The following is an 18,339-nucleotide window of genomic DNA, read 5'->3' as shown; positions in this document are numbered from 1 at the left end:
CCAAGAGCACACCCCAAATCCAAACAACTTAATTAAAAATTGGCATGAGTAAAGACAAGAGTATTATGTTTCATGTGAATATATCACCTGACGGTTTTTGGGTGTTGAGTAGAGATGCCTCCTTTTGCCTGCTACTTACTGCCTATTGATAGAAACCTAGAAATGAAATTCCTTAGTCTAGTTTGGAAGAATGAAAAAGTAGTACTGTATCTGAAATGGACAAAAATAATTCAAATTGTACTTTAGAAACAGTAGAACTAACAAAATTTATGGTTAACCAACCATAATTCCTATAGAAAAATCTGTGGCTATTTATCCCTTTACATACATCTAAGCATTTTCCCCTAGACAGAACATCCGTGACACCCAATGACAGTGTCCCCTGGGCACTCCCTGTAACTCCTCCAATCATTGTTCCCATTCAGATGCCTTCCTGACTGACAGAAAAGAAATAGGAGAAATCCATGATCTTAACCTGGATTAGGGTGAGGTTGTTTTTGCTGCTCCAGTGGGTGATGCAATGCTTGGTCAATGAAAAGCTCACAACCATGATTTTAAAATCCTCATCCACATTGTTTGTCGGAGGCTTATGTGGTGACTAGAAGCCCCATGGAACAGGTATCCCAGGGTCACTTTGAGTTGGAGTGTCCCCCTTGAAAACTGTTGATGGGATAAAGAGCCCTTCACTGGGGAGACCAGTAGAGTGAAATAAAAATAATGGATCAGAATACTTGTGTGTGAGATGACGGCAAAATATGGGTTGTTTTAAGAATCAAGGCTCTTAGGTCATGATTATGGGCAAGGAAGTTTCTGTTGCTGTCTGTATCTTGAAGGATTCACAAATGCATCTGGGAGACATTTTCACACACCCAGGGAAGTGTGTGGCAGAGAGGAGCTAGCCTAACTCCTGCCAGGAAAGTGGCACATTTGGGGAAGGAATAAGTAAGACGATGGGAGTGCATGCATCTGAAGGGACTGGGGACAAGAGAGACTGCCATGAAATTAGACTGTTTCATTCTTTGACCCTCCCCGAAGAGTTCTTCTCCCAATTTTGACTCAGTTGAAAACTACTGTTAAGGTGGGTTATTTTTGTTTTGTTTTTTAAAATCAGGGTCTCACTCTGCCACCCAGGCTGGAGTGCAGTGATAAGATTATGCCTCACCACAGCCTCATCCTCCTGGGCTCAGGTGAACCTCCCACCTCAACCTCCTGAAGAGCTGGGTTTATAGGCATGTGCCATCACACCTGGTTAATTTTTGGATTTTTTTTTTTTTTTTTTTTTTTTGAGTTGGAGTCTCACTGTCGCCCAGACTGGAGTGCAGTGGCCGCTCCCGGCCACCGCAGCCTCGACCTGCTGGGCTCCAGCGATCCTTCCACCTCAGCCTTCCAAGTAGCTGAAACTACAGGCGCACGCTACCACACCTGGCTAATTTTTATGATTTATTGTAGAGATGAGGTCTTGCCTGCCCAGGCAGGTCTCCAACCTGCGGGCTCAGGCAATCCACTCACCTCAGCCTCCCAAAGGCGAGGGATTACAGGCTGAGCCACCAAGCCCGGCTATTTTTCTGGGATTTTTTTAGTGACAAGGGCTCTAGCGAACTGGACTCAAGCAATCCTCCTGCCTTGGCTTCCCAAAGTGCTGGGATTACAGACGTGAGCCCCTGTGCCCAACCCCTGTTAGGGTTTTTGTTGATCCAGATACTATCTGTAATAGTACTTAATACTCTTAATACTTAATATTCTTCCAACTTATACACTTTCAAAAACATGTCACCTCCTTTAACCTTGTTCTAAGCAGTGTTACCAAAACCATGTTTGTTCTAGTTTTTTTCTAATGCATATTAAAATAAATACATAGCCATTAAATTAAAAATGTTGATCCCATAAAATTACAATGTCGATCCCAAAGTCATCACGCGGCCCCCTTCTAGTATGTGTCTCATACTTCGAAAAAATGCTTTTAACATGACTCTCCAAAAAAGCAGGATGAAAAGTCACCAAGCTATGGGAAACAAGCTCCCAGGAAAATGCCCCAAGTACTCCCAGGAGGCCTCAACTCTCAGGGTCAGAGAGAAGAGCTTTAATGTGCCACCTGGAAACCAGCCTAATGAGAATTTCCTGGCTTGAGACTGCTGGACCCTAATGACAGCCCTGTAACAAGACCCCTGAGGCTGGCCTCAAATGTTAAGGCAATTCTAGGTGTTTTTGGCTCAGATGGTATTACATAAGAGCCAAGAGAACAGTGACTGAGAAAGAGAAGCAGGAGGTGGCAGAAGATTGGGTATGAGCAGAAAAGTCTCTCTGATAGCTTGTTTTTCTTTTCTCTTTTTTTAAGTGACTGGGTCTCACTCTGTCACCCAGGCTGGAGTGCAGTGGTACCATCATAGCTCACTGCAGCCTCAAACTCCTAGGCTCAAGTGATCCTCCTGCCTCAGCCTCCTGAGTAGTTAGGACTACAGGTGCGAGCCATCACACTTGGCTTTTTAAAAATTATTATTATTAGAGATGCTAGCTAAAAATCTCTGCATATTAATTCCAGAGTCAGATTATTTGCTAAGAAAAATCTTAGCATGACAATGCCATTTACTGGTGACTTAAACCAACCAACAGACAAACCTAGTTTTCCTGTTTGCTCATGCGAAACACCATTGTGGCTAGCTCAGCACTTGATGGGGCCAGAAATCTTACAAAAAGCCCTTGGTCCCCAGCTTGCTTTTGCCCCTCTACCTTGCTGAGAATAAAACAAAAACAAAAACAAAAAAAACACACCCACACATCAGCAGTTGATGAGAAACTTGTCTTTATTGGGTGATTTTTAGAGGCATTGCCTGTGGAGGGCCTTACAGAAGTCATCAGGGCATACCCACCATCAAAAAAGTCACGAATGACTGACTTATTACCTCACTAAAACAACAAGCAAATTGCAAAAGCTTTTCAGGGGGGAAATTAATAAATAAAGTAGGGGCAGGATGTGGGGTTCCCCATTCCCAGGGCTTTGGAGGCCTTCCAGCTGTCCCTTCCTCTCCTTTCTCCATAGATTGGGGCCTTTAAGAATGCACCATTTCCTGGAATTCTAGAACAGAAGAGGTGAGAACAGGGTCAGTGGAGATGGCTCAGTACTTTACAGACATGCTGTGGCCAATAAGAATTCTGAGGAGGGAAGACCTTGAAGCCAATTGTCAGATGATGGACATTGGAGGCACAAAAGGAAGAAAAATGTGGGTGTCAATTACTACAGCTCAGAGGAGACTACGGTGGTCCATCTCTCTGCATAATCTTATTTAACAAACATCTTCAGCTTTGCAATAGAGGCTCTTGAATTAGAACTTGTCAACCCAATCACTTCTCCCTGACAGTGAATGAATGCAGTATAATTGCTTATTACAATCTGTAAGCATTTAACTTTTTGTCTGGTCAATCTAAGACAGAAATGAAAGGGTTGCTTCCTCTATTCTGTAGTTGGGTATTGTATTTTTAGGAAACATTTAATAGGGTGAGACTTTGAACTAGCTTTCCTCTATTGAATCCTAACCCTTCCTCCAAAAGTTTCTATTTCTAAAAGAAGGATAATAATAATAACGTGTGGATGGTACAGGTTGAAATCGAAAGCTGGTTTTATATTTATTGGAAAACTTTGTCTGTTTGGAAGTCCTTTGTGTTTAAATAACTCAATCCTCCATTTTTTAAAAATTAGGGTCTCATTCTGTCAACCTGGCTGGAGTGCAGTGGCAGTCATGGCTCGCTGCAGCCTTGACTTCCTGGACTCAGGCAATCCTTCTGCCTCAGCCTCCCCAGTAGCTGGGACTATGGGTGTGCACCACCACACTTGGCCAATTTTTTTGATTTTTTGTAGAGATGAGGTCTCGCTGTGTTGTCTGGGCTGGTCTCGAACTCCTGGGCTCAAGCAATCCTCTCACCTCGGCCTCCCAAAGTGCTGGGATTACAGGCATGAGCCACCATGCCCGGTCTCAACTCTCCCTTACGTAATCTATTTTTCTGAGCTATCTATAGAAACTGCATTAACTCTTGTGTAGAAAGTGATAATGGTGTAATTTTGAATAGGTTTTAAAAATAAAGATCTAATGTAGCAGTTTTTAATTTCAAATTAGCACCACCAGAAGGCCCACCATACGTTCTCTTGAGTTGGCAGGCACAAAGTGGCTTAAAAGCATGCTAGCAACATGACAAAATCAAGTGAAAATAGTCCCACAGCTGTGCTTGTATTCTAAAGTTCAAACCTAGGGCTCTGCACAAAGAAAACTCCATAAATGGGGTTGACTTATTTGTTCTCTTTTTAACATTATCCACTTGATGGGCTAATGTCCAATAAAATATATTTGTTTTAAACCCTTGAGAACCAAGAGAACAAGGGTTTATGCAAACCGGTAGACTTGAGAATGTGATTCCTACCCTTGTTCCAAGGGGCTCAAATCCCACTGGTGGAAATTTCCTGCATTATGTGCAAGGTGAGTTAAGTCATCTTGCAAATAACTGGCCAGGTGGCTAGCTAGTCCCCGATCAAGTGAAGACTATTTTGCAGCTCATATACATTGACCAGTGGGACCACCTTCTAGGGTACCTCGCAGGCATCATGTCAGAGTTTTTACTCATATCATTTGCATCCTCACTTTAGTCTCATTTTACAGATGAGAAGACTGAGGCTCAGCAAAGTTAGGAAAGGGAGGTTTTAATCCACGTCAGAGTGATCTCACAGCCCAAGCCCCATGGAAGCTCCCTGAGCTAAAATAAAGTATTTTCTGCTATGGACAGGTGTGGACATACCCTCAGCCCCAATTTTTCCATCTCCGTCATTATCTGCAGCGGCCATCAAGGACTTGGTTTCTGACTCCGTCAGTTCTCTAGCACCACTCTCAAACTTCTGGAGGAAAAACCTACAGGATAATAAAGATTGGTGGGAATTTTCTGAAAGATGATGCATCTTTGTGTTTGTCCTTTTTTTTCTTTTTCAGCAAATCACCCGTTTCCAGAAGTTGCAATAATCAGTCGGGGTCTTAGAATGCAAAGATTCCTTAAGTTGTAGAAACCAAAGGTGAGCAAGTCCCACTCTGTTGCCCAGACTGGAGTGCAGTGGTGTGATCATGGCTCACTGCAGCCTAGATATCCTGGGCCCAACAGATCCTCTTGCCTCAGTCTCCCGAGCTGCTGGGACCTCAGGCATGTACCATCATGACTGGCTTTTTCTTTCTTTCTTCTTCTTTTTTTCTAGAGACTGCTATGTTGCCAAGGCTGATCTCAAACTCCTGGCCTCAAGCGATCCTCCCACCTCAGCCTCCCAAAATGCTGGGATTACAGGTGTGAGTCACCACATCCAGCCTATTTTTAAGAGTTTTGTTAAGTTCATTTGCCAACGGACATCCTTTAAACGAAAGAATCTTTGCACCTGCAATCTTTAGTGCCTGTGATTAGTGCTTTGCATGGACAGATGTTTGGTCACTGACTCATGTTCTTTGCTTCAATGATCCTTGGTGAAATGACCAACACCAAGGCTAGCCATTGCATCAAGACTGAGCAAACTGGCCCCCGCTGCACCCCAGCTCCCCCTCCCCAGCAATGTTAGCGGCAACAGACAGGCTCAGGACAAAGCTTACTTAAGTTCTTCTTCATCCAGGTATCCACTCTGGTCGTTGTCTATGAACCGGAAAACATCCTTCACCTGACTGGCCGACATCTTGGAGAGGCCTGACGTCTGAAAGAATTTCTGGGGTTCAAAAGTATCTGGGTCTGAAGAATAGAGAACAGGTTATTCTGATGCTCATTGGATCACATTCTATATTTGAACCAAGGTTTCTTAAAACACAGGTTGTTAAAAATAGTTCCATAATATCCCTGAGCTGCAGAGATGCTCCACTGGTCTAAGATTTTGAGACAGTCAAGACTGGATGGCTCCCTGATAGCATCCCATGCCCCCTCCTCCCCAGCTTTCTTTCTCCACTTGGTTTGGTCCATCTCCCCTTCTCTCTTCTCTCCTCTGTGCCTCCGTCTGTCGCCCTCCCACTTTACAGATCCCCAATATCACTGGTCTAATTGGTGAGGATAAATGTGGTCATTGGATTCAGACAGGGTAAGGAACCTTCATGGTTTTCTTTTTTTCACTTTTAGGAGTTTTTTTTAATTCTACAGAGACGTAATCACATGCTCAGAACCCAAATCTCTATCATGTTAATTACCTAATTTTTTTATTTTTTAGAGACAAGGTCTCGCTATGTTGCCTAGGCTGTTCTTGAACTCCTGGGCTCAGGTAATTCTTTCTCCTTGGTCTCCCAAAATGAGTCACCATACCTAGCCATTTACCTAATTAACAGCAGTTTTATTCTCTGATGCCATGAGTTTTTCAGGAAAGTTCATATTTTGAGTTTTGTTGCTTCACTGGAGAAAATTCACACCTGCCTCAACTCTCCCCACTTTACCTTGGCATTCCTGCAGGGCTGCTGCAATGTCGTCAGCACTGAGCACATCCGTGATGCTCATTTTCCGCCTGGTCATGCAGAATAAACAAGATGGGTAAATGACAAGCAGGAACATACACATCCAGGGGAAAGACACCCTCCTAGCCCCACTGAAACCATATGTTTGTCTAGAATTTTTAAAATGTCATAAGCACGGTACTGTAGTAAGTGATGGGGCAGAAAGTCCAAACAAAAACCAGATATTGAAAAGATTCCAGCCCTTTTTGTCCCAGTGCCTTCTCCTGAACATACTCCAAAGATGAAATTTAAAAAAAAGTACAACCTAAAGAACTATTCACTTTTCTTATCAAAATTATTTTTACAAAACTGATCACTTACGTAGGCAGCTACAAACCATTCAAAAATAAATCATGTTACAGTGCAATAGCATGTTCAGACACCAGCCAGAGAAATACAACGTTGTAAATTCCACCTGAGAAAGGATGTAGTTTGGGCTGCTTGCAGACCTTCAGTGGAAGACATGCTATCTGTCCTGAAGGGTGGGAATCAGATGAATGAAAAGCCCATCTTCCAGAGATTAAAATCCTTCCAGGTGTCAAAGCCACGGGAAAAGGGAAATCTGAGCACAGCATGCACAAGCCTAATGTGAATGCATGTAGGGAAGAAGAGCCTGGCGTCTGATAGGTCCGCCAGCTACTCACCGTTTTAGGTTTTCCCCCAAGAAGAATCAGGAAAAGGAACTGAAGGAGCAAAAAAACAGATGTGCTTTTGCTACCTTACTGACCTACCTTATATAGGATTGAAAAAGCGATAGTTACAACCTCTTAGATTTCCTTTTCAAGGATCAAGTGGATGTAGCTCAAATGTCTTGCCTTACTAATTAAACCTCTTTTTTTTTCTATTTATATCTCAAGGGAATGTGGGTGGGAACAGCCAATTTAAAAAAAACAAAAAACAAACCTCAACAAACTTTAACTAAGGTTTTAGTTCTGCAAACGAATCTTGTTGGCAAAGAGGAGAGAAGATACCAGAGGCCTGGTAAGGAGGAGGCAGTGGCTGAAATGAGACAAACACATAAGGGGGTGCTCTATAAACTGAAAAGCCTCCCCAGATGTTACTGGCTACCGTTGAGGCAGGTCTGTTTGCTGCTTCTGAAACTGTGGATGTGTGAGACTGACCTCAGTTCTGAGTAGATGGACTCAAAGTCATTGTCACTAAGTGGATACACAGGACTCGTTCAGCGAAGGAGATGAGGCTGGTTAGGTGCTTTTCCTACAGAAGCCTTGACTTTGGCATGTCCCAACTATCCCTTAAGTTGCACACACTCAAAAGGGAGGAAATAACCAGTCCCAGTCCCAAAATGAATATTTGCAGGAAAAAAATGTTATGAGACCAGGACTTGAGACCTCAAGCTTTTGTTTGTTTTTTTGTCTATTTTCAGCTAGCATTTATTGAGCCCTTCCTAGACTCTTCCTTTTTCACTCTTGTAGTAAAAAACACAAAACAGAAAATGTGTGATCTTAACCATTTTTAAGTTTTCCTACAGTACAGTGGCATTAGCTATAGACACATTATTGTGCAATGGATCGCTATAATTTATTCATCTGGCAAACCTGAAACTCTATATCCATTGAACCACAACTCCCCTGTTCTCCTTCCCTGCCAGCTCCTGGTAACTACCATTCTACTTTCTGTTTCTAAGAGTTTGACTATTCTAGGGACCTCATGCAAGCAGAATCATGCAGTATTTGTCTTTTTGTGACTGACCTTGTATAATTGCCTGAAGATTCATCCAAGATGTAGCATATGACAGGATTTCCTTCTTTTTTAAGGTTGGATTCAGATGAACCTCATGTTACAGTCAGAAACATACTGATGAAACATACTGACTTAGAAGTAGATAATTCAGGAACTCTAGAGAGGGACCTCAAACTCTTCTCTGGGTCAAACAGCTGAGATGGTCCTCTTCAGTTTGCCTCAAAATATATTTCCCTTCCTCCACTCCATCATTCATGTGTCCTAGTGTCATCCATGAAAACTTTCTCTCAGGGAAATCTATAGTCTTTCTTCAATTGCCAAGCCTCCAGGCAGTACTATATCCATCTTGCCCACATTTTATTTCCCAATGCCTAGCACAAGCCTGACCTAGAGTTAAGTGCTCAGTAATTATTTGATAAATGAGTACATAAAAATGGCAACAAGAGCTTGAAAATATTATTTCCAACCAACATCAACTTGCCCAGCTTTTAAAAATGTTTCTGAGAATGAGACTTGAATTAAGTTTCTCACATTAAGCTGCCATAGAAACTAGCTGAGTTCTTTCTTTCCTTTGACATGTTTACAATTGTCCACAGGAATAAAACCATTTTAAAAAAATCTGCCCATTTAGATGAAAAAAGCAGATGTGTTAAACCAAGATACTTCGGATGTTTTTCTGATAGAAAATAAAGATAACAGAAACCTGGGCAACATGTTGTCTAAGCCAATGAGGCACCCAAGACAGAAATTCCATTATGTGCAATCGAGGGGTCAAAATGTTGGCTCACACATAAGGACAAATACTGTATGACTCCACTAATATGAGGTTCCTAGAATATTCAAATTGGCACCGACAGACGGTAGAATGGTTTCCAGAGGCTGGGAGGAGGGGACATGGGGAGTGAGTGTTTAATTGGTATAGAGTTTCAGATTGGGAAAAAGAAAGTTCTAGAGACGGTGGTGATGGTTGTACAACAGTGCGAATGTGTTCAATGCCACTGAACTGTACACTTAATAGTGGTTATGATGGTAAATCTTATGTGATGTATATTATAAACTTAAATAATTCAGACTTAAAATAATTCAAACATAAAGCTGTTGGAACTTTAAATTATTTTGAGCCTTGAAAGTAGTGTGGCTATGCAGTCTGAGTCACACAGCATGTAGCTACAACTTCTGCCTCTTTTTTTCCCCGTAAACAATTAAGACTGAGTGGCACCAGAGATAAGACTTTTCCAGATAACTACCCCTCCTCATGGAGTCATAAAGTAATCTTCCTTAGAATGTTGCAATCTGTAACCAATCATATTGTTTGTGGCCTATGCACTGGTCTTATATAAAAAATGTTGTAATCCTGCAAAAATTTCGATGTAAGTGAAACCTTTACTTTTCGACTTTGCAATGCTGACTCCATTTGTTTAGAGTCAGTGTTCTGGGTGACCATCCTCAAAGTTTTGCTTTAGAACAAACCCTATGCTTTGTCATATTTTCTGAATCTTTTTATTTAAGGTTAACAGTATAAGACCGGGCTCGGAGGCTCAGCCTGTAATCCCAGCACTTTGGGAGGCCGAGGCATGTGGATTGCCTGAGTGCGTGGGTTCGAGACCAGCCCAGGCAACTTGGCGAGACCTCGTCTCTACAATAAATAAAAAGTTAGCCAGGTGTGGTAGCACACCTGTAGTTCTGGCTACTTGGAAGGCTGAGGCGGAAGGAGGGCTGGAGCCCAGCAGGGCGACACTGGGGTGGCCGTGAATGTGCCACTGCACTCCAGCCTGGGCGACGGAGTAAGACTCCAACTCAAAAACAAAAAATGTTAACAGTGTGTATTTTAGGCCGGGCGTGATGGCTCACACCTATAATACCAGCACTCTGGAAGGCTGAGGTGAGAGGGTTGCCTGAGCCCAGTAGTTTAAGACCAGCCTGGGCAACATGGTGAAACCTCATCTCTACAATAAATCAAAACATAAACTGGGCATGGTGGTGCACACCTGTGGTTCCACTTGGAAGGTTGAGGCAAAAGGATCACCTGAGCCTAGCAGGTCAGTAGCTATGATTGTGCCACTGCACTCCAGCCTGGGTGAGAAAGTGAGACTCTGACTTAAAATGATAATAATGATAATATATTTTATGTTGTATATTATGTATATCTATGTTATGTAATGTTTATTATGCATATATGTAATATATATATTATATATATTAATAGTTTAAAAATGTTAATTCAGTAGTCATCATTATTTTGTCCACCAATTCATAACTGCTCCTGGGAAAGAGTTGGAGGAAGACTTGGAAGTAGAAGACTTTAATTTGAGGCCCAGCACCGTCCATTTCTAGCTGTGTGATGCTGGACCTTAGTTCCTCTTGTAGGAAATAGAAATAGTATAAGCACCTGCTCTGTCAACTTCCTAGCGTTCTTTTGATGATCAAAGGACAAAGTACAGATCTACAAACATTCAGAGAGGTCTCAGAGCCTCTGTAGAATCCCACCCCTGTCCTGGGGTTACAAGAGAGCTTCTAGTTTATCCATTCCACTCAGTTGGTAAGGGCTTCCTGGAGTAGGAGATGTCAATGCTGAGATCAACTAGTAATGTCTGCAGTGAGGAAGCGTGGTAGCCAGGGAACAAAGAACTTGGCTATCTTGTCTGTGCTTGGCCAGACCTTGTCTCTTCCAGCTTTGGTGTTTTCTGGCAATCCTTGGTGTTCCTTGACTTGTAACTGTATCACTCTACTCTATCTTCATTGTCACATGGCTATCTGCTCCCCTTGTATCCTCTTCTTACAAGGACGTCAGTCATGTTGGATTTGGGACCCACCTTACTCCAGCATGACCTCATCTGGTGAATTACATGTGCAATGACCCTGTTTCCAAATAAGGCCATATTCTTAAGTACTGGGGGTCAGAACTTCAACATATCTTCTGGGAGGACACAATTCCACCTGTAACACCAAGCCTATGGCTCCCTCTCATCATACACCCAACCTCTAAGTCTATTACTGGCTTCCACTTGTTCTTAGAATAAAGACAAAAGGCCCTGAATGATCTGCCCCTTCAGACTTCTGTTGTCTCATATCACACCATCCTCCCACCTGGGAGTCTCTTCATTCCCTTGATTTGTCACCCTCTCTCCAGCCATGGAATGTACAGTTTTCTTTGCCTGGATACTCTCCTCTTCCTCCCTGTGCAGGTGTCTCACACACGTCTTTCACACCTCTGCTCAGGCATCACTTCTTCCTTGACTCCCTAGACGAGATCAGACTTCTGTTTCACAGGCTGCTGAACCACTGTGCCTTCTCTCCTATAACAAAATCACAGCTGTACGGTTCCACTGGTGGATGCTTGAACGGTGTCTCTCCCTGCTGGAAGACTCAGGGGGGAAGGTTCAGGGGCTGTTTCTGTTCATCCTGATATCCTCAGTGCCTCACGGGGGCATCGAGGAAGACCACCCAAATGAGAGCAGGCAAAGGCTTTTGATCCAGAGCTTGCTAGAGCAAGGAAGCTGGCCACCGTCTCTTGTGTTTGGCAGAGACTCAAAGGCAAGCAGAAGAAAGCTTTAGGGTGGAAAAAGAGAAGGCCTGGGTGTGCCCTGATTGGAGTCTGTTGGCCTGGGTAAGCTGGAGGCAGAATGCAGCCTCCTGTGTCTTTGGTTTGCAGAGTACGTTTGGCCTTCTCTTCTTGGTCCTAAATTGAGAGTAGAGATGTCAGTTATTCATCATGTCCTGGACATTTGGGGCTGGTTGTTAAAGGGGTTTTGTTTGGCTTCCTCGACTAACTTCCTACAAGTCTGACTTAGAGATAGCAGGCTTACTTCCTGGGCTTATTTCTGTAGTTCATGGACTGGTCTTCTGGCTGGTTGCTGCAGGTTGTGGGTCAGAGGTGTTTTTTGTTGTTGTTGTTTTGTGTTGGGGTTTCACTCTGTCATCCAGGCTGGAGTGCAGTAACACAATTATAGCTCACCACAGCCTCGACCTCCTGAGCTCAGGCAATCCTTCTGCCTCAGTCACCCAAGCAGCTGGGAATACAGGTGCACCACACCTGGCTAATTTTTTAATTTTTTGTGGAGACAAGGTCTTGCCATGTTACTCAGGCTGGTCTCTAACTCCTGGGCTCAAGCAGTCATCCTACCTTGTCCTCCAAAAGTGCTGGGATTACAAGCATGAGACACCACACCTGGCATCTCTTTTTATATACAGTCTGGCCTATGTCCATTTTTATATTCAGTTTCTCAAAAGCACATTCCTTGTCACATTGTAAATAGTTAATAAACAAATTTGTGCAATGAATGGTCTCTCTGCAAACTTAAGCAAGTCTTGTACTCTGAGCCTCAATTTCCCTCTTTTAAAGTGGAGATAATAACTTCTCTAGGGTTATTGACAAGATATCCATGTAGACAACCTGGCACTATGTCAGACATCCACTGAGGAAGTAGCAATAAATGCCAGTTTATTGTTGAGCCCATTGTTGGCTTTACAGTCTTTTTAAAGCAAAGATATTAGCCCAGTGCAGTAGCTCACACCTGTAATCCCAGCACTGTGGGAGGCTAAGGTGGGAATATCGCTTGAGGCCAGGAGTTGGAGACCAGCATGAGCAACACAGTGAGACCCAATCTCTACAAAAAAAAAAAAAAATTAGCTGATGTAGTAGGGTGGTGTGCACCTATAGTTCCATCTACTTGGGAGGCTGAGGCAAGATGATCACTTGAGCCCATGAGTTTGAGGCTGCAGTGAGCTATGATCACACCACTGCACTCTAGCCTGGGCAACAGAGCAAGACCCCTCAAAATAAAATAAGATAAAGTGAATACAGTATTCCATGCAAAACTCATCTATAGTACTAGAAGGGGCTAGCAATTACCCTTGAGGGGACAGTAGTAGCTAGAATTGAGGTTAATGTTTTATTTCTCGATCTAAGTGCTGGCTACATGGTGTGTTCACTTTCAGGAATTATTATTATTATTTTTATCAGAGTCTCATTCTGTCTTCCAAGATAGAATGCAGTGGCACAAACACGGCTCACTGTAACCTTGACCTCTTGGACTCAGAAGATCCTTCTGCCTCAGCTTCCCAAGTAGCTGGGACTACAGCTGTGAGCCACCACACCAGGGTAATTTGGGGGATATTTTATAGAGACGAGGTCTCACTATATTGCCCAGGCTGGTCTTGAACTCATAGGCTTGAGTGGTCCTTCTCCTCTCTCGGTTTCCCAAAATTCTGGGATTAAAGACGTGAGCCACACCTGGCCAATTTTTGGAAATTTGCCAGGTACTTTTCTATATGTGTGTTTTACTTCAATATAATGTTTACTTTTTTCTTTTTGAAAAGAGGTTATTACCTCCCATATATTGAGCAGAGAAGTATGAAAGGTTCTGCCCAGCGACTTTGGCCTTGCTGTGTGGTGGGTGGAGGTGGTGGGATCAGGCACAGGCCTCCTGCAGCTTCTCTCTGTCTTCTGGTTGAATCATTACAAGGTGTCCATCAAGCAAGACCAGTCACTCAGACCTGGGGCTGTTCTTGTTTGTAGCAAAGCTATAGATAGAGATGCTTGACTGGAACCATTAGGTGGCCGTGCCTTGTGATGGAAGGAAATGACCTCGCAGCTCAGAAAGAGAACATCATTCTGGTCTGGTCACAGGGAAGCCTCCTTGTCTATCCACCAGTCTCAACACTCTCTTGTTTTTTTCCCCAAAGCACTTACCCTGATCTGAAATTATCTGGTGTACTTCCTTGTTTGCTGTTTGTTGTCCATCTCCTCCCCCAAATGGAAGCTGCTAGAAGGTGGGACTGTGTCAGCACCTGGCATCTAATAGCACTGGAGACTCCAGCAATGGAGATGTGAGGGCCTGGCACCACCAGGGAGATGGTGACCGGTTGTGAGGTGGACCTGATGGGCATCTGGAGTCTCATTTAAACATGGTCAGCAAGGTTAAAACATCCCCATGCTTTGGAGGGATTCTGAACGAGGCAACTTCCTGACACTGACCCAAAGTGGGAGAAAATGTTGGAGGAACAGCAGGAGAGGCCGTTGCAGATGGCAAATTCAAGATTCCAGAGAAAACTCTCCAAGGTCTTACAGGGCCACAAAAGATCATTTGAGAACATTAAACATCAGGATTCTCAGATGTTGACAATGCAATAGCAACGCCCCCAGGAAACAAGTTAGAAAAGGTAAAAAAAAAATAATAATCATCTGAATTTCAGCATCTAGTGGATGTCTCTTTGTGGTGATGTGTGTGGAGGTTATATCTAGAGTTACGGCAGAGTGTTTATTTATAAATGAGTTGCCTCTCTAGAGGTGGATTTTCTTTCCCACTCAAAGAGACTCAGCACAATAATCTCCTAAATAAATTGACACATGGGGGCTTAGGACAACCTCCTTAGTGAGGTGAAGTTACTGCTGTTTACATATAAAAACCATAAAATGTTTTAAGACAGTTTGTGTGTTTTACAACTAAACAAATGAGTAACAGAGGGATGGGGGATCCCCAAAGCAAACAGCTCATGTCTCTAAAGGCTGACCTTGCCTGGGTTTACAGTCTTCATAACCCATGGGACAGGATGCACTCCTTGTGACCTATGATGGATATGTTAGTGAAACAAGGTTCCCAACTGCTAACAGCTGTATAATCTGCGGGCCCAGTGCAAAATGAAAATGCAGTTTCTCCAGGAAACTCATCTCACCACAAAGGATACACACAGACTCAAATTAAAGGATGGAAAATGAGTCTCCAGGCAAATGGATCACAAAAGAAGGCAGGAGTCATGATCTTGATATCAGACAAAAACCTTTAAGTGATCAAAAATTTAAAAAAATATGAAAGGACACTACATAATGATAACACGTTCAATCCATCAACAAGAAATATCCATCCTAAACATACATGCAACCAACACAGGAGCACTAACATTTATAAAGTAACTACTAAGTAAATTAAAAAAAGATATTGACTCTAACACTATTATAGCAGGGGACTTGAATATCCCACTAACGGTCCTAGATAGATCATCAAGGCAAAAAATCAGCAAGGAGATCTGGAACCTAAACTTGGCACTTGACCAAATGGACTTAATAGATAGCTACAGAATATTCCACCCAACAACCACAGAATATACATTCTACTTATCACCACATGGAACATACTCCAAGATCGATCACATCCTCGGCCATAAATCAAGCATAAACAAATTTCATAAGGTTGAAATATTGCCATGCACCTTCTCAGACCACAGTGGAATAAAAATAAATATAAATGCCAACAAAATTTCCCCAAAACCCACAAAGACATGGACACTAAACAGCATGATGCTGAATAACTACTGGGTCAACACTGAAATCAAAATAGAAATTAAAAGATTCCTGGAAACAAAGGAAAATGAATAAACATCTTATCAAAACCTCTGGGATGCCATGAAAACAGTTCTAAGAGGGGAATTTATATCTCGATAAGCATACATCAAGAAAATGGAAGGGCCACAAGTTGACAGTCTAACAAATCACCTAAGGGAGCTGAAAAAAGAAGACCACCAAAACAAGAGGCCAAATATGGGACATAAGAGACAAAAATATCCTAGAAAACATTAACAAAACAAAAAACTGGTTCTTTGAAAGAATTAACAAGATTGATGAACCCCTAGCCAGAATGACCAAGAAAAAGAGAGGAAAAAGCACAAATAAACACAATCAGAAATACAAAAGATCAAATCGCAACTGACCAGAAGAAATACAAAAGATTATCAGAGATTACTATGCACACCTGTAGGGGAACAAACTTGATAACCTAAATGAAATGGAGGACTTTCTGACATCACACAACCTCCCCAGGTTGAAACAAGAACACATTGAGACACTAAATAGACCAATAACAACCCAGGAAATGGACTCTGTCATAAGCAAACTACCTACCAAAAAAAGCCCTGGACTAGATGGCTTTCCAGCAGAATTCTACAAAACATACAAGGAGGAGCTGATACCAATCCTATTGAAAGTGTCCCAGGCAATTGAGAAAGATGGAATTCTCCCCAAATCATTTTATGAAGCTAACATCACACTGATACCCAAACTGGATAAAGATCCAACCAAAGAAGAGAACTACAGGTCAATATCCCTCAACAAGATTCTAGCAAATCAGGTCCAAAAACATATCTCAAAAATCATCCACCATGACCAAGTAGTCTTCATCCCCAGGATGCAGGGCTGATTCAACATCCTCAAGACCATAAATTTAATTAAATACATCAACAGATATAGAAACAAGAACCACATGATTATATCATTAGATACATTAAAAACTTTTGAAAAAATTCAGCATCCCTTCTTGATGAAAATCCTCAAACACCTAGGTATAGAAGGAACATACCTCAAAATTGTAAGTGCCAGCTACGATAATCTAACAGGTAGCCTATTGTTAAATGAACAGAAACTAGAAACATTTCCCCTGAAGACTGGAACAAGACAAGGCTGCCCACTCTCACCTCTGTTGTTCAACATTGTGTTGGAGGTCCTAGTTAGAGCAATTAGACAAGAGAAGGAAATCAGGGGTATCCAAATAGGAAAAGAGGAAGTTTTGTTATCCCTCTTTGCTGACGACATAATCTTATATTTCAAAAATCCAAGAGAATCTGTCAAAAACCTGCTTGCACTGATAAATAACTTTGGCAGAGTCTCAGGGTACAAAGTAAATGTGCAAAAGACAGTTGCATTCTTATAAACCAACAACAAGCAGGAGGAGCACCAAATAAAAAGCACAATCCCATTCACAATAGCATCTTCCTAACCAGAGAAGTGAAAGACCATTACAAGGAGAACTACAAAACACTGCTCAAAGAAATCCAAGAAGACCCAAACAAATGGAAACATATCCCATGCTCATGGATGGGAATAATCAACATTGCTGAGATGTTCATGCCACCAAGGCAATCTACAGGTTCAAAGCAATACCCATTAAATTACCAACATCATTCTTCTCAGACCTGGAAATGACAATACAGAAATTCATATGGAAACATAAACTACCACGAATAGCCAAAACAATCCTTAGCAAAGGAAACAAAGCAGGTGGTATCACACTTCCAGATTTCAAACTTTACTATAAAGCTACAATAATCAAAACAGCCTGGTGTTGGTACAAGAACAGGCATACAGACCAGTGGAACAGGATAGCGATTCTGGAAGCAAAGCCTCAATTTCTCAACCAATTCATCTTTGACAAAGCCTCCAACAACAACCAACAGGGAGAGGAAGACCTATTCAGTAAATGGTGCTGGGAAAACTGGCTGATCACATGCAGAAGGTTGAAACAGGACCCCTACCTATCACCATACACAAAAATTAACTCTAAGTGGATCAAAGACCTAAACATAAAACCTCAAACTATAAGAATCTTAGAAAATGCAGGAGACACCCTTATGGACATTGGAACTGGCAACCAATTCCTAATCAAAACCCTAAGTTCCTATACCATAAGGAATAAGATAGACAAATGGGACCTCATCAAATTGGCACTTCTGCAAAGCAAAAGAAACCATCAAGAGAACAAGGAGACAACCCACAGAGTGGGAAAAAATATTTGCCAACTGTATATCTGACAAAGATCTAACATCTAGGATCTACAAGGAACTCAAATGTACTGGAAGGAAAAAAATAAACAGCCCCATTAAAAAGTGGGCAAAAATAAAGGACAAACATATGGACTTCGCAGCAACTTGGGTGGATTTAGAGTCGATCATACTCAGTGATCTATCACAGAAACAAAGAACAGAGTACCATATGTTTTCACTCATAAGCAGATCTTGAACAGTTATTATAATACTATAAGAAAGGGATTGGCAGTAGTGGGAAACTATCAGGGGAGGGGGGTGGGATTGGCAGTTGAGGGAAACTGCTCAGTGAGGGAGGGGCACACCTCATCAACAAGGGTACCTGCATAATCAAAGTTTATATACCCAACCCTGAATTGTGCCCCACATCTTTGTAATAAAAAATAATAATTAAAAAGTGGGCAAAAGGCATGAATAGATACTTCTCAAAAGAAGATATATGGGCAGCCAACATATACATGAAAAAGTGCTCTGTCTCACTAATTATCAGAGAAATGCAAATCTAAACCACACCGAGATACCACTTAACCCCAGTAAGAATGGCCATCATTAATAAAAGACA

General features: G+C 42.2%; 1 protein-coding gene across 2 annotated transcripts; it reads right to left on the bottom strand.

The window, feature by feature from the left end:
- Positions 1–2,783: 2,783 nt before the first annotated feature.
- LOC103275506 (putative oncomodulin-2) lies at positions 2,784–7,195 on the bottom strand. 2 transcript variants are annotated; one of them, XM_008072903.2, is made up of 5 exons: positions 7,130–7,195; positions 6,429–6,496; positions 5,610–5,742; positions 4,783–4,892; positions 2,786–3,073 (listed from the first exon to the last, which is right to left on the bottom strand). In XM_008072903.2, exons 2-5 carry the CDS (start codon positions 6,487–6,489, stop codon positions 3,048–3,050), a joined length of 330 nt encoding a protein of 109 aa, XP_008071094.1. In that variant the 5' UTR covers positions 6,490–6,496; positions 7,130–7,195; the 3' UTR covers positions 2,786–3,047. The 2 variants fall into 2 exon arrangements, with proteins under 2 accessions (XP_021562067.1, XP_008071094.1); XM_021706392.1 differs by lacking the exon at positions 7,130–7,195 and having other exon boundaries at positions 2,784–3,073; positions 6,429–6,576.
- Between the last annotated feature and the right edge of the window lie 11,144 nt (positions 7,196–18,339).

This window comes from Carlito syrichta, unplaced genomic scaffold, assembly GCF_000164805.1.
Source record: "Carlito syrichta isolate Samal-C Ts95f unplaced genomic scaffold, Tarsius_syrichta-2.0.1 Scaffold315497, whole genome shotgun sequence".
Taxonomy (NCBI): domain Eukaryota; kingdom Metazoa; phylum Chordata; class Mammalia; order Primates; family Tarsiidae; genus Carlito; species Carlito syrichta.
This window is presented reverse-complemented; position numbering and strand designations above follow the sequence as displayed.